Below are 15,965 nucleotides of genomic sequence, written 5' to 3'. Positions count from 1 at the left end.
CAAGGCTTGTCACCTCCGTTACTGAGGTTTATGTATCCATAACATCATATTGGGCAATAAAGCTTAAAATCTTACTTCATTCTCTTTAACTGCATTGAATGGAGGCATTTTCACTTTGTCCAAATCACATCATATAAATACATCTGTATAAATATTTTAAAAAACTAAGACAAATTGAGACATCACATGAAATTGAGTAGTGTGTGTTGCAAAAAACAATAATAACATAGCAGAGCAGAAAGCAATCTGATTGCTGGGTATCTTGTCCCAGACAACACTTTCTGGAAGAACTGAATCTCTGTTCATCTCAGCAAATCTTTCTTTGGAGAAACAGGAATACAAAGAGAGAAGTACATAGCACATTTATGGCTCCAGCAATAATCTCACAGACAAATTTGCAATGCACAAAGCACCATATGTCAACTTGGCCATTTTAGCCTTTTACGAATTTACATGGCAACAACTTCCCTCAATATGTCCAATAAATTACACAAGCTCATTATCTCTTCTGAGACACACACTATGCCAGGAAATATTTGCAAGGAATTTCTGTGCTGTTCTTTGAAGTGGAACAGGCAAACATCAGATTCATCCAATAACTGGGTTGGATTTTGTTATTCTGCTGAATAACAGCAGAGTTTCTACATATATTAGTCCAGTTCTAATCCAAGGGAGACTTATTCCCAATGTAATTAGATTAGAACTGAGAAACTAAGAGAAACTAAGAAGAATTTTTCTAATGGTGGGAGCAATCAACCAACCAACTTGCCTTCAGAAGTCGTGGGTTGTCCATCACTGGAGGCTTTCAAAAAGAGACTGGACAAGCATTTGTCTGAAATAGTATAGGGTTTCCTGCTCAAGCAGGGGGTTGGATTAGAAGAACTATAAGGCCTCTTCCAATTAAGTTCTATTGAGATTCTGAAGGAAATGCTATGTTTTCCAAGGGAGAATGAACGAAAGCCAGAACTTCTTACTCAAAAAGCTAGCATGGATTATATAGTAGGTATAATACTGTTTTCATTTTTGCAAGAAAATTAAAATATTTTAACAATTAAATTAAAACATTTTAATTTTCTTCCAAAAATACTTTTTAAAGAATGTATAGTAACACCTAGAAGCAGGAATCAGCATCAGACAAACAACTGGGCAAAAATCTATAATCAAATCTAACCAAGAGGCAAACTACACCCTCATCATTACCTCACAAGCTACGATATATAAAGAGGCAGCAAGCTCCACCCTCATTCACACTAATGGTATTAACTATTAGGAAAGTGAAATATGTGCAAGCAAACAACCAACCTCACAGAATACTAAGATCTTCAGAATTGCCCATTGGCTCATTGGTTCAGTTAGCATATGCACAAAACAAGTTAGTAAAATACACGAAGATAATTTTCCAGAGAGATGTACTAGAGGTTTGCAGCAGCACCTTTGGGATTAACAAATTTAGTAAGGTAAGCATTTGATAGATAGAGTCAAATGAAATGTGTGATAGAGTGAACAGCAAGTCCTTGAAGTTTATGTCATAATAGATTTGTTAGTTTTTAATGTGCTGCAAGATTTTTATTTTTGGTAGAGCAACAGCACTTGGCTGTTATTGCTTACATAACATGTGAGACAAACAAAGGATTGTATTCAGCACAAGTTACATTTTCTTATATACATATAATTGTTGATTGCATTATATTGATGAGACTGACTGATGATATCCAGTGATGGCTTTGCATTAATAAACAATTATATTATTAATTATAGCCTTAGGTGCCAATTAAAAATTGATCTTCAGAACTGAAGTAACACTCTATAACTGAAAGGATCCAGTATAGTGAGCAAAAGGAGATAGAAAAACCAAAAAGATAGATAATCCATCTTGGATAAAGAGAAATGGGTTTTGCTAATACAAAACTGTCATTGGATATAAGCTGCTGACAAAAATACCTGGATCTAACTTAGAAATAACAATTAAGAGTACCGATCTGTAAACATGGTTATGAGAAATCCAGTCCATGTTCTTACAAATGCAAGTAATGTTCAACCTGTGCCTTACAGGATGTCTGACAAGGCCAAATATAGCAGGTCTGGGCATGCTGAATAAATTTTGTTTTAGGAGAAAGGTTTATTGAATTAAAAGTTACTAAACAGACATTTTCTAATGAAAAGATCAAAACATTTGAAAATGTCTTTATTATAGCTATGAACTCAATAAACCTGCTAATTGAAACAATTCTGTTTCAATTAGAAGGTTTTTAGTCCATGTGCAGCTTTAAATCACAGTCTTCCTAATATTGCTATGTCAGTATTGTTTTGTTGTGGAAAATCAGCACTCAAAGGAAAAAAAAGATTTCCAGGGTGTTATTGCCACAGCTGGATTTGATTTGAAAATTAATCCTATTTGTGATCTCTCTTATGTTTTAATTGTTATAATTTCAGGAAATGATGGATATAGTAAAGGCAATTTATGACATGATGGGCAAGTATACTTACCCAGTACTGAAAGAAGATGCTCCAAGACAACATGTAGAAGTATTTTTCCAGGTAATATTCAGGTGTTTCTACATTGAAAAATCATATTTTTAATTATTACATATTTGGAGTAGACATCTGCAGAACTGTAGAGCTATGCTTCTGTAGCGTTTCTACGTTATGCTTCAAAATCAATACAAAACCAATCTTTTTCTTTACAGAAAATGGACAAAAACAAAGACGGCATTGTAACTTTGGATGAGTTTATTGAGTCATGTCAGGAGGTAAGGGAAGACTTCCTTCCTTTTACAGTAAAACCAGTCAAGAAATCATCTTGATGTGGTTCATCCACTATTTTATATCATTCCCATGTATTTATTTTTTATTTATTAATCCACTATATAAAGTCAGTCACCTATCCAGTGAAACTTTGAGTGACAAAGAGAATAAAAACATAATCAATTCATCCCTCCTCCTCAAGTTGAGGCTCCCTATGAAAATCTCAGGTCAAGTCCATATACCCATATGTCCATATACCCATGCTAGAGCCTTTAAATCTAATATCTTGGCCCAGTGCCTGCAGAAACAGGCAGGTCTTTGTGGTCTTGTAAAAGACCAAATGACTTGCTAAGAAATTAAAATTATATGACACATTCTGCTTATAGGAAAAAATAATGAAGTCAAAGTGTAAACAGAAGGTTGACTTTGCACAGGATTGAAATTGGCACAATTTGCACAGATGAGAAGATGTACAAAGAGAAAAGAATGATGTCAACGCAACAGAATAAATTGTGAGATTAAAAGTCTAACAAGGAAGGAAGGAAGAAGTCTAACTTCTCTAAGAAGTTATTGCATGAAGGCCCTGATAAGAAAACAAGTTATACTGAGCATGGGAGGGCTTAGCAACATAGAAGAGGACTGAGAAAAGTTGAAGGCGGACCCTATTTATCTTGGAAGTCCCATTCTAAATAGAGCTCAATAAAGAAATGGTCAAAGGCATGAATTTTTCATTCAAAAAAAAAGTGAACAAAATCTGTTAAAATACACACCCATCCCCACACCACACCAAAGTATCCAAATACTTTTTCCCAAGAATTTTATTAAGTAGAAGATTCTCATTACAGGTCAGATCCCTCCACTCATCCATCCACCCGATCCCCCATCTGAGGTCATGAGCAATTTGATATAGATCCTTATCAAGCTCATGTAGGCAAAGCAAGCTCATTCTCAAAAGAGAGTCTGGGCTTTGTTCCTGGCTTTGGTGATGCAAAGCTCATGTGGTTTAGCCAGAAAAGCAGGATACCGTTGGACCATATAAGCAAGGCAGGAGCATTTTCAAAAGGTAAGCTTGAACAGGTGCCAAACAAGGCAGCTAATTGGTAAGTGAAGAGTACTGTATATTTCAGAAAGCCGTTGTCTTTCTGCCTTTCTGTGTAGAAAAGTCTACAGATATATATTATCAAATTATAACTGAAAGGATCAGTGAAATAATAGTGTAAAAAGACAAATATATTTAGAATTTCATTAAAAATTGAAAATTGTAATCCATCTGCTTCCTAACAACTCCTTCATTTCTCCAGTGGCTACATTATAGACCTTAAAGTCCTTTTAAGAATAACTCACATCCAGCAGAGATCTCTAATATTCCCTTAGGAGATCACTTTTCATTCTTCTTCATTAAAACGGAGCTAAACTTTATTAAATACATAGCATATATTTTATAATGTTTTTCTTCCTATAATTGTTTATCAGAAGAATACTTGATGATCAGATGCTTTCCTGGGCCTTGCAGAGCTAATTAAACATTGCATATAATCACTGTTTTTCAAATACCTCTTCATGCTTATGATACTTGGTAGAATACAAAAGTATGTACCAAAGTACCATAAATATAATGAAAATACATATGTAATTAAATGAAAAGGACTATCTTTATATGTAAAGTGGGGACTTTTTTGAGTAGGGCATAGAAGCTTAGTTCTTTCTTTACAGTCCTGTGATGAGGACCCTCATATTTTTATTAGAAGCATTTGCTTGTACATCTCAGTTAGGTTCCCAGTGGACGATGTGATGTTTATTTTAATTTCAGTACTTATATTTAGTTTGTAAAATTAAATTTCCTTATTCCATTAAATATTGAGTGTCCAGGTCACCTTATTCAATGTTATGATGGCAATACATTAATATCATTTTAGTTTCCACATTTAGCACAACAGACAAGACAATAGACAAACATCTGATCCTCTTTAAATTACTCACTTCAAAAAGAGTGGGAACAAAATAAAAATCCTTCATTTCCTACTTTCCTTCAGAAGAAGAAATTATCTTTTCATTGTTCCTTTTGAAAAGAACTATCCATGTTCACTGTCTTGAGCACAGCATCCAGATTCTCCCCTGTAGCTACTTGCAAAGAGTAATCAGCTGTCATACAGTAATCTATTGGCCACACAATATTGTACTACATTTATCATGCTTGATTATGTGACATCAAGTCATGTTCAACTCCTCGCAACCACACAGATAGATTTTCTCCTTGATGAACTGTCCCTAACCTGGCCTTTCAAGTATTCCAATAGTGCACTCATTACCATTATAACTAAATGGATTACCTTTCTGCTAGTTCTGCTAACCTTTCTTTAAGTAGAACAAAGTTATCTTTTCTATACTCCAAAATGTAGGAGAATAGAGTTACCCCATTTTGCTGAAGCTACTTGTGAATGCATGTATGGTTAACTTTTTTTTAAAAAAAAATAAACAAGTGTGACTAACTCTTCTTGCAAGACTGATTGCATTTCCCTTTACTTAGACATTATTTGTGAGAGACTTCCTATTTTTCAGGTTCAGTTTCAGTCTCTGCAACTGGTTCTTTTAAGTTAGATTTAGCCTCCCTTGTTTCATTAGAATACCAAGCAGACATGGGCAGGGTTTTTTTCTTCTTCTTTCCCTTTTAGATTTCTTATATTACCATCTGAGCAAAGCAATTCCAATTATACCCAGTATGACAAGCAATTTTGTCAGAAAGAGAAATGTAACATTTATAATAAATCTATTAGCTCCTATCACAATAAATTCAAATTTGAATCTATTTTATTTAAGCCCAAACCCCAAACAATAGCAAAATAGTTGTACAGAATCAGCAGATCAAACTTGTATAACCATTCAGATTTACAATTACATTTCCTTATCTTCAGGAAACAGGCCTTGGGGTAAGCAAAATAAATAAACATTATACATTCTGTAGTTCTCCTAAATCATTTGTTCCTGTTTGCCTATTTCACTAGCCTTCTATTCTGGTAGAGAAACATCAGATGCATCAAATATGTCCTTCTTGAGCATCCATCTTTCGTCAGCATTGTTTGATCTGTCTTGTTAACACTTTCCCAAATCATCATGCACCCTATTTTATTTGTAAAAAAGAATTTATCACCTTTTTCCAGGCTTATCACAAGCCCCTGGCAACAACTTCTATGGTTCAATTGAAGATCATAAAATCATAGAGCTGGAAGGGACTTGGAGTTCTTGTAATCCAAACCCTTGGTCAAGGCAGGAGTCCTTGTACTATCCTGGGCAAATGGTTGTTTAATTTTTTATTGAAAATTTCCAGCAATGGAACATTGGAACAATTGTGGAAATCAAGCTGTTCCACTAATCATTCTTGTTGTCAGAAAAATTCTTACTTCCAGTTTGGTTCTTCATCTGACCAGCTTCCAGCCATTGCTTCTTGGAAGAGTTAGGGCATAAAAGAAAAAAACTTGAATGGCACACTATTAATTAATGCCTGTGAAAGCTATTGGGGGCATCTTGAACTGTAATAGTCATATTTCTCATATTCTACAATATATATAGCTATCGCTAACCATATTACCAAGCCTGAAGTATGGGGCTCTGAATAACAGAGTAAATTAAATGATGTAGTTATTAAATAATGAGTTGCTATGGAAGTGAAGAAAATAATTCAGAAAAAAGAGCTAGAAACAGGTTGATCACTTTCTTGTACCAGGAACCAGGGTTCAGTTTCCTAGAAATCCAGAAACTTGAGTCTGCAGAAGGTAGAATCATTTTAAATATATATTTTAAGTTATAAGAGGAAATCAAAAATTATAACAACAAAGGTATCAGAAACAAAATTGTTATTGTTGTCAATGAAAACTGACAACAAACTTATATAAAAGAAGAGGGAGAAGAAGGTAATCTTAAAAAGAAATGCAACATTCATTTTTTTTACAACCACAATCAATCTTTCTTTTCAAAAGAGTGTGTATACAACACATAAAGGTAATATGTAAGAAAAATATTACTAATATTTTAGTAGTAACGATGACCTAATGTGATTGAATTTTCTTTTATTGCACAGTTTTCCAAAGCTCTTACTGTTAATTTTTCAGACTGGGCAACTTCCCACACTGAAATACCTCTGAATACTTCATATGAAATGCATGTCAGATTTCCATTGTTTTGCAATAGCAAATCTAGTAGCTAACAGTGAAACTGAAACAAAATAATTAAGAGTCTATGTATGTGTGCAGTTGGGTTCAAATGTGATAAATAAAATTCCCATTCTGATATGCATTAAATATTTAGACAATAAGCTAGCTGAATGATTTATTATAAAATATTGTCAGATGATTTCCTAAAGCACAGGAGATGGACATCCAAGTTGGCAACATATATCAATTTATTTCTACAACTGCAGAAGATTTGCAATTTATATAGCATTCTATAATAGTTAACAGCTTGTTGAGACAAAGAAACTTTATTAGAGTTTAAGAATTAAAATCAGACCAGAATCATGCTTATGCCCATTTTTTGGCAGGCACAGAGATGCTGTGACAAGAGAGCTGCTTGGGATGATGGGTTGGTTTTTTTCAGCCAATTGGTCAGGGATAAAATGTTCCTCTTTTTTGCAGGAGCTTTTGGTTACACATAGGGTCCAAAGCTTTCACCCACAAAGTCTGCTAAACTTGTGTAGTTGTATTAACATTATAGTAACAAACAAACAAATAAAAAAACCCACAACAGCATATTTAGAGGATGAATGTGCACACACACAGAGAGACACTAGACTTCAGAAAATCAGCCAAAGCAATATAACATTCTGATGTTTTAATTGAACAACACACAAAACAATTAGGACAGATGCATGGGATCACATAAACTGGACTTTGTATTGACTGCTCTTTTTCAGAGTAACGTCACTTTTTGCCCCGCCATATATTCAGACTCATACATGATAATGTGTAAACCGGATGATCTGTGGGCCTTCAAAAACAATCCCCCATTGCTATCGCAGACTGGACAAAACTGTGTCAGCAGCTTAAATATGTATATTGTATTTTCTTGTTGTTTCCAGGATGACAATATCATGAGGTCCTTACAGCTTTTTGAAAATGTCATGTAACAGCAGCTGAAGAGCAGTCTAGAAATCTGAGATTTTATATGTACTGAGATCCTGAAGAAATGAAGTCAAGATTTTTCTCCCCATTGTCTTTTTTGATGAAAGCTTTTTACTACTTGGACAGACTCAATGTATAAGGATTTTGTATGTTACTGCAAACTGAGCTGTGTCTCCGAATGCAACACTCAATCTTGCCTCTCTCAAGAGACGCTGACTAGAATTTATCTAATTTAGAAGCATGCTAATAAAATCTGACCAGAGAGAACTGCTGCTTAAAGTTTAATGAATTATTGAAGTTTAAATTATTGAAATAATATTCAACATTCTATTAGATAATCACAAAAAAATCTGTTGCTTTGACTCTAGCAAGCTGGTTTGCATATGGTAACACAGCATCAGTAGCTTTAATCATCCGTTGTGTTTTTTGTATCATCACATTGTGTTAACATTTTCCTTTGATGGTACTGGAAAAGTTTGTGCTACTTTTACAAGCTGACACAAATATAACATGGTAAATGGGTTTTTTAATTTGTTTAGAACTTGTCTGGACAATTATTTATTTATATTTATTGCACAATATTTGTTGGGCAATAAATGTAGAACAGTGACTAATGTATTGTACCAGATTCAGGCATTTGTTTACCCAAGGAAAGACTTTCCATTCAGCAGGACTGTTGCTGGAAATATACATTTCTTTTCACCACTAACAAAATAGTTACAGTCTGGAATCTACCTGCAAAAGGGTATTTCCATGTGTGCTAAAATTCTTACTTTTCAAGACAAAGATTTGACAAGCTGGTTCATTTCAAAAATGCCACTATAGCCTCTCCCTCTCACCCAGAGCAAATGTTCAAGCATGTTCAAGTGAAATTAATAATTTGGGGCAAGGCCTGTGCAAGAGAAGGGTTACCAAAAGTGAAACTGAAAAGCATGTGTAGGTGTGTTTTTGACACATTTTGCTATTTGATTACTAAGTGCCAGCTGTTGTGTTGAGTTTCATCTGCGGGCTGAGTAAAATCGAATATATCTGATGCAATGGAAAGAGGAAATAATCAAGGACAGCCAATACCATAATCTACTGTATAGGTAAGCCTAGTGTTTTATTGCTTTTGACTTGAAAAAAAACATTACTATAAAAGAAGATGGCCTGCTTTGAAAGAATATTTAGAGGACTTGAAGCCAATTGTCTACCTGTCCCATTGTTTACCAAGCCTGTGCATGCAGTTGCCTTAAGAGTTGAATTTTAAAAAAATTGGTTCTCTAAAGACTGCTTTAACATGTAGCAGAGAAGTGATACTCTCACAGGAATTCCAAAATATTTCCCTCATATCTTTTCAAAATATTTAATCACTCCCATTTTTGCTTTCAAAAAGTCCAGTTTAGGTTTTTCCTCTATTTTCTCTATGCCTTCTGGTGATTATTCATACGAAACTGAGACTCACCTAAAAACAAATTACAGTACACTTTTTGCAGAAAATGTCAGGAAAATATTTAGCTAAACAGGACAATGGTTTTGCCTTATTGTTCCAATTGACCTAAAGGGATCGAAGATTCAAGCTTTTGAAAAGTTTCAGGGGAATGAAATACCCAACTCTTCTAAATCATCGCTCAGTATAACACAGATATTATTTTATTTGACAAAACATTCACTAATTTTTATATCTTGCATTCAAGCTGAAATGTGCAGGCTCTTCTTTGTATATTGTGTACCTACAGTTTTCAAGCACAAAACCATCCATACTGGCCTGTGTATGCTGAAACAAAGTCACTGCATACTTCATAGTTTCATAGTTAAAGCAACTCAGATTACATTTAAGTGTTCTGGGATATAAAAGTGTTAAATTTCCAAGAAATCTTTAAGCTAGCATTGATTTCACTGGCCCTGAGAGTTGCAGTTTTTAATACAAGCATATTAAGACTCAGGGTGAACAACTGCCGTTTGGAGATTGAGGGTGGGGAATCACATCCTATTGATGTTTTTGCCCCTTTCAGATGCAAATGTTTAAAAATAAAAATTCAACCTGCTATTTTGAGCTATTTTGTTAGCAGTTAACATGGCTGATGCTGAAAGGCATGATGAAAGGTAGGTTGATGTTTTTAAAATGAAATTTGAGGTTTCAAACTCCAAGACTACATTTTAAATTTTATGCAGTATATGTCATTCACATAATGACAATTTCAGTCAACTGACCTAACCATGATATTCTGCACACTACTGTGCCATTTTCTTTTCAAATGGAAGTCTCATGAAATGCAAACAAAACAGTGTTTTAAGAATACAGTATTAATGAAGTAGCTTTGAGGTAAATTCTACTGAAAGTATTAATGGAATTTACTTCCAAATAATCTTGGTTAAGATTGAACTTACTGATTCAAATACAATTGCTTTCAGCAGCAGTCACAGAGTTAGCATTTAAAATTAGTACATCCACTATATGCAGAAACCTCTAACCAAACTTATTAAGGGTTGTTTATTTGCCTAACACAGTTTTGCAATAAGACACACGGAGAAAGGAATCCAGAAAGAAATTACTCTTGGAAATATATGAATGTGAGGGAATGCTTATATGACCCCCAACAACTTTGTTCTACATATGGACGTCTCCATTTTCTTATTTGCCTTAAGATATTGTTAGCATACCTTTTGTTCTAGCAAAATAGCGTTTTATTTCAGATAAGCTAAACAATGAGCCTGATCTATGGTTAAACTAAACAGGAGGTCAAGAAATTAGGAGATCTTCCAGCCCAATTCTGGAAGGTCTGTTACCCACCAGGGGCAGATAAACATGCAACTAGCTTTCAGCCTGTCATTCACAGAGGCTCCCAAACCAATTTCCAAAGGCTCCTAAACAAGGAAGACATTATACACCAACAGGAAACTGTCTAATGTGGGATTCACATCCTATGCTACACTATGTTAGCCATCACCAATAAAAACCATAGCCACTATTTTCCCACTTGTTCTCCTGAAAGTGAATAAAATCAGCTCTGGAACATACTGTAGCAATGTTTAGTTGAGTTTAAGAACTAACTGCGAAATTATAGCTGGATTGTCACACATACAAAATAAATATCGAACATTTATAGTTAAGCTATATAAGAATTAAATTTGATTTCCTGGTTTAAGGAAAAATGTTCAATATACACAGAAATGAAGATATTTGAAAAGTAGTGCCAAGTCCATGACTTCTTTTTTCCTGGGGGAAAAATAACTAAGGGCTGCAACAAGTAGCTTTCCTTATATTGTTCTAACTTGTGACCATCATATTTTCAATAAGGTTTTAGCTATATTTTTACAACAGATTATGTATTATTGGCAAGGAAAATATATTTTAAAAATATCATGCATAGTTCTATATTTTATAAAGCACATTAACTGTAAAGTCTTTATATAGAAAGTTGTAAACCTGATACTACTGTAACTGGGTTTGTAATGTGATGGGCATGTTCTCAGAAAACTTTTAGATGCCCTTTAGATATCTTGTAGAATATATTTGGAGATTTTTTCCCCCCAGGGATTCTCCAGTTCATAAGTGTCCCTCCTGTGTCTGGCTCAACTGCTTTTTAGTTCCACTGATAAACCTTGGAAGTAGGATCATCACTGAAGTACTGTAGGTGTAAAGATATGTAACTTTCCAGATAACATTATGTGATTCCCCTCCAATGCAGCCACCATGGCCTTTTTGTAAACTGAAACCCCAGAAAGGGATTCCCCTATGCACCTCTCTCTCTTCTTTGTCAATTAGCTGGCAGGATTTTCTTCTTCTTTTTTCTAACAGTTTAGTATATGAAACACTGACTGCTTGATCCACACTCTATACCTGTTCTACTATATAGCAGGAAAGAGACCTCAGATTGGGAAGATGGAATGGGGAGAAGAATTAAACTGAGTCCATGAGTCTTTGGAAAGATGGAGTAGATAAATAATTATAGATATAGGAGAAAGAGGTAAGGAAATTAAAAATGTTTCCCCCAGCTTCAACCATTTAAGGATAGTTGGAGATGAGTTAAACTATTAAAATGATGCCATGTTAATATTGCTTCAGCATGAAGGAGTTAAGTAGACAATGTTGCATGAAATTTAAACAGGTGCGACTTTTCTGAAGCAACATTTATATAGCCTTTCCTCAACATATAGGCTGAGGATGACAGATTGGAATTTATATATTAGGCACACAGCTCACAAATTTTAGATCTAAGTTTAGCTGCTGCAATAAATTAAATATATATCGTGCAGAATTCATCTTTTGAAAGTAACTCTTCTGAATTCCTGTAGGAGAGTTCTTTGTCTAAAATCAAGAAAAAAAAGAGAAAAAAAGATCATATAACTTCTTAGCGCAACGTATTTTTCACAAATTCTGAAACAATTGTTCAGAGAGAGATGTTGAGTTAACCCCACTGGGATTACTAAGGAGAGACCAATTTCAAATTTCTCCTATTGCACTCTCACTTTTTGTAAAGCTTTACATAAATATATAAATCAGCACATTTAATAAAAATGTGTATCTGATTCAGGTAATTTCTGAGTTGGATCTGATATCTTCATGTTCTGAAGTTCCATGAAGATCTTTTCAGTATGACCTCATTCAGTATTAAATTGCTTTTACAGAACTTTGTATATTAGTGTTATCTAACTCTATCAAAATCGAGGATTGATCAATACAATGAAAGGAATTAATTTTTAAAATAAAAGATGAAGATTAGTTCTAAATAGCATATACTTATTTCCTTGACATTGATAGGTTTTGTTCTTTTGAAAAGCCTAATGCACTTGCTTGCTATATCTAGTTTTATCACAAACTAAATTCTAGAACTGATCCTGAGGTTTTTATAGCTTGATCAGTGATCTACTCATTGCAGAATACCTTATGCCACCAGACTCGAAATTCTAGACCTAGAAAACCTAGAGCTACGCCGCCTTCGGTCCAATCTAAGTATAGTACATAAAATCATACATTGTAATGTCCTACCTGTCAATGAATACTTCAGCTTCAACATAACAATACAAGAGCAAACAATAAATGCAAACTCAAGGTTAACCGCACCAAACTTGATTGCAGGAAATACGACTTCAGCAACAAGGTGGTCAATGTCTGGAATACTCTACCTGACTCTGTGGTTTCTTCCCCAAACCCCAAAAACTTTAACCTTAGACTTTCTACTATTGACCTCATCCCTTTCCTAAGAGGTCTGTAGGGGGCGTGCATAAGTGCACCAATGTGCCTACCGTCCCTGTCCTATTGTTTCTTTTATTTTTCTTATATGTATCCATGTATTCATAACTATGTTTTTACTTAAACCTATTATCTTGTAAGCAATTGACAAACCAAATAAAATAAAAATAAATAAATAAGTTTGCTTCACACTAAAGCTCTGAGTCAAATCAGCAGCTGACATTCAGATGACTTGTCCACCTTCATAAGAGTTGCCTTATAGATTAAATTAGAGTATTTTGAATTTAAATAATAATAATTAAAAGTAAAGGCTATCCACTAATGTAGTAAGGTTAACAGATCTGGTCTGTAAAAGTCCAGACAGCTACTAAATGGGAGCAGCTACTAAATGTTGCTGTCTAATAGTCCTTCAAATCTAGTAGCCATAATGTAACAAATCCTTAGCATTATTTTTCCTGCCAACTTTTTAATCAACCTAGTATCTTTGTTAAGTAGCTGGAGACTTACTGTACCGTGTGTATTATAAATTAATCTGAATGTTGATCTATTTTTAATTTTCTTTTAATCATACAAAAAGCAAAGATATTATTTCCTTTTACTTTCTCAGTAAAAGTTTCCATAGTTGCATATATTTTGTGACTCTAATTTTCCATGGATTGCAGCTGTGCTCCAAGTACATATTAATGTGGGCTGAGCTATTAGATTGGAATCAGAAGACATGAAAATGAGACTGCAGATTGGGAAGATGGAGTGGGGAGGAAAATTAAATTGAGGTTGTGAGTTTTTGTAAAAAAAATATTTGAGAATAAATTTGAACTATGGGGAAAAGATTAAGAGCCAGTCTAGTAAAATAGTTCCTCTTTCCTCCCACGATGACACAGTTTTCCTATTATTCATCTCTTGCATATCAGAAAGCTCTCAGAGTTCCTTCCAATACTTCTATGCTAATAAAAAGAAACAACATGAAATGAAAATCCACCCTGTGGAAGTCCGCTAGCCAAGTTCCTTTGTTCAGTGTTGTTCAAGGTCTTCTGCTCTAAGGAGGTGTAACTTTTATAAAACAAGACACCTTGCAAGGACAGAAGGTTATCATGGCACGATAAGACCTTTTTCCTAGCCCAGTTGATTGGCAAAACTGGTAACCACAACAAGCCCTTATAGAACATATCGCCTATCTGCAGTGATGCTTATAACAGCTGCTAGCCAAAAATAACTAATGTTACTTTTTGGGGGGTCTTTATTAATGCATGTCATAAAAGGAGATTGAAGCCATTATCACTTTCTAACAATATTAAATTGTAAACTCTGTGATGATGCCAGAGTCCTTAATACATTCATTTCTTACTTTTGCTTTGTTAATGTTCTTATCTATGGACAAATCCATGACTGTAGCATGTAGCCTGATTAATAAGGACAGAGAAATGCACCAATCATGATAGTATCTTTTAGTATTAAAAATGAGCTCATGTATCATGAAGCATGTTCTAACCAAGGTTATGTGCTACCTGAAAGTTGATGAGATCAACCACCTGTAGAAAAATAAAACTAAGCATCCAGTTTACAATCTGGATTTTAAAAAATGTGTACTTTAATCTGAATCATACCCAATATGAACATTTTGGAGCTCAGAAGCATGTTCATTTTTCATATTTGCAATATGTATGACAAAGTATTGATGACAATAATTGAAATTCTATTATCAACAAATTTTGCTTCATCCTGAATTTTACTTGCAATATATAGAAACTAACCCCAGAAAAAAGATTTAAGTTTTAAATGATCAGTGCTCTCCATTGTACAAAAGTGCTTAGAACTGTAATTGTTTCAACAGTGTCTAAAATATTTGTCAGATCATTAGCTATGAATTATTACAATTAAATCAGGAAATCCATTTTTTCCAGATGATGATTATATACATTATGGGCAACAGATAGATAAAAATAGTAATGATAAGAATAGTGATGCAAAAAATAATGATGTGATTGCTGCTATGGATGTTAGTTTTCCTGTTACTCATTTCATTTGCATGAGTAACCATGAATTATACTGATTGTAATGGATTGATAGAAGATATTTGCATTGTTCAGTTGGAATGACAGATTAAAAGCATCTTGGAGATTTTCTTCATATTATTGAAAAACCTCCCCAGTGTGTTGACGTTAGAAATGTGCAGTAGTGTTACAGCTTCCTTCTTTGTGTGCAACTACCACCACTGCTTTTGAGCTCATCAGAAAAATTAACAAACATTCATGATATGTAAAGCCATTCTATTGAAGCAGCAACATATAGTTCCACTTCCACAAATATTATGATCAAACAGCAATTTGTATAATATTTTGTTGAACATTTTCAAAGATTTTGGTTTTAATAATAAAAAATATAATATGTACAGAAGGTGATGTGACTATCTTCTTTATGAGTAATTCAATCTCAACCCTGCTTGATGCAGAGAGAAAAGATTATAGCAAATTCTTTTAAGCAATGGAGAGTTAGCCAGATGTTTTCTGAGTAGTGCTGGCTTCCAGACACACAATGGGTCAGCAAAGAAAAGAGCCATTGGTAATGTCTAATGACCTCATGCAGTTGAAAATTTACAAAGGCTAGGTAAGATAACAACTAAATTCATAGGTCAATGATTGGTGAGAAACAGTCTTAAAGATGGGACAGATGTCAAAGGTGCATTACCCATAGCTATCTTCATAAGAAATAGTTAACCCATAAATTTACATGAGGCTTCACTTTCAGTGTAATCCTCTATGCTCTTACATAGAAGCAACTCTCATTATATTCAAAAGGTTTCATGGTAATGGCATTAATATTGTCACTTTTGTATGGATGTGGCAGATGTCTTTATAAAGAAAGTGTGGAAAGCTGGTTAGTGAGTAACTGAAAGCAATATCTGAACTCTCCATATGTGTAAAGAACCTGGG

General features: G+C 34.1%; 1 protein-coding gene across 4 annotated transcripts in view; it reads left to right on the top strand.

The window, feature by feature from the left end:
- KCNIP1 (potassium voltage-gated channel interacting protein 1) overlaps positions 1-15,407 on the top strand; it is a 369,601-nt gene extending 354,194 nt beyond the window's left edge. For all 4 annotated transcript variants that reach the window (XM_087924556.1, XM_087924555.1, XM_087924557.1 and 1 more), the window contains 3 exons: positions 2,434-2,538; positions 2,688-2,750; positions 7,817-15,407. In XM_087924556.1, coding sequence (XP_087780682.1) covers positions 2,434-2,538; positions 2,688-2,750; positions 7,817-7,864 — 216 coding nt within the window. In that variant the 3' untranslated portion in view covers positions 7,865-15,407. The remainder of the gene's footprint in view (positions 1-2,433; positions 2,539-2,687; positions 2,751-7,816) is intronic.
- Positions 15,408-15,965: the final 558 nt, after the last annotated feature.

The sequence above is a fragment of the Pseudonaja textilis genome, chromosome 2, assembly GCF_049901715.1.
Source record: "Pseudonaja textilis isolate UNSWEBS1 chromosome 2, rPseTex1.2, whole genome shotgun sequence".
NCBI classification, from domain to species: Eukaryota; Metazoa; Chordata; class Lepidosauria; order Squamata; family Elapidae; genus Pseudonaja; species Pseudonaja textilis.
Note: the sequence above shows the minus strand (reverse complement) of the source record. Positions and strands in the feature narration are given on the sequence as shown.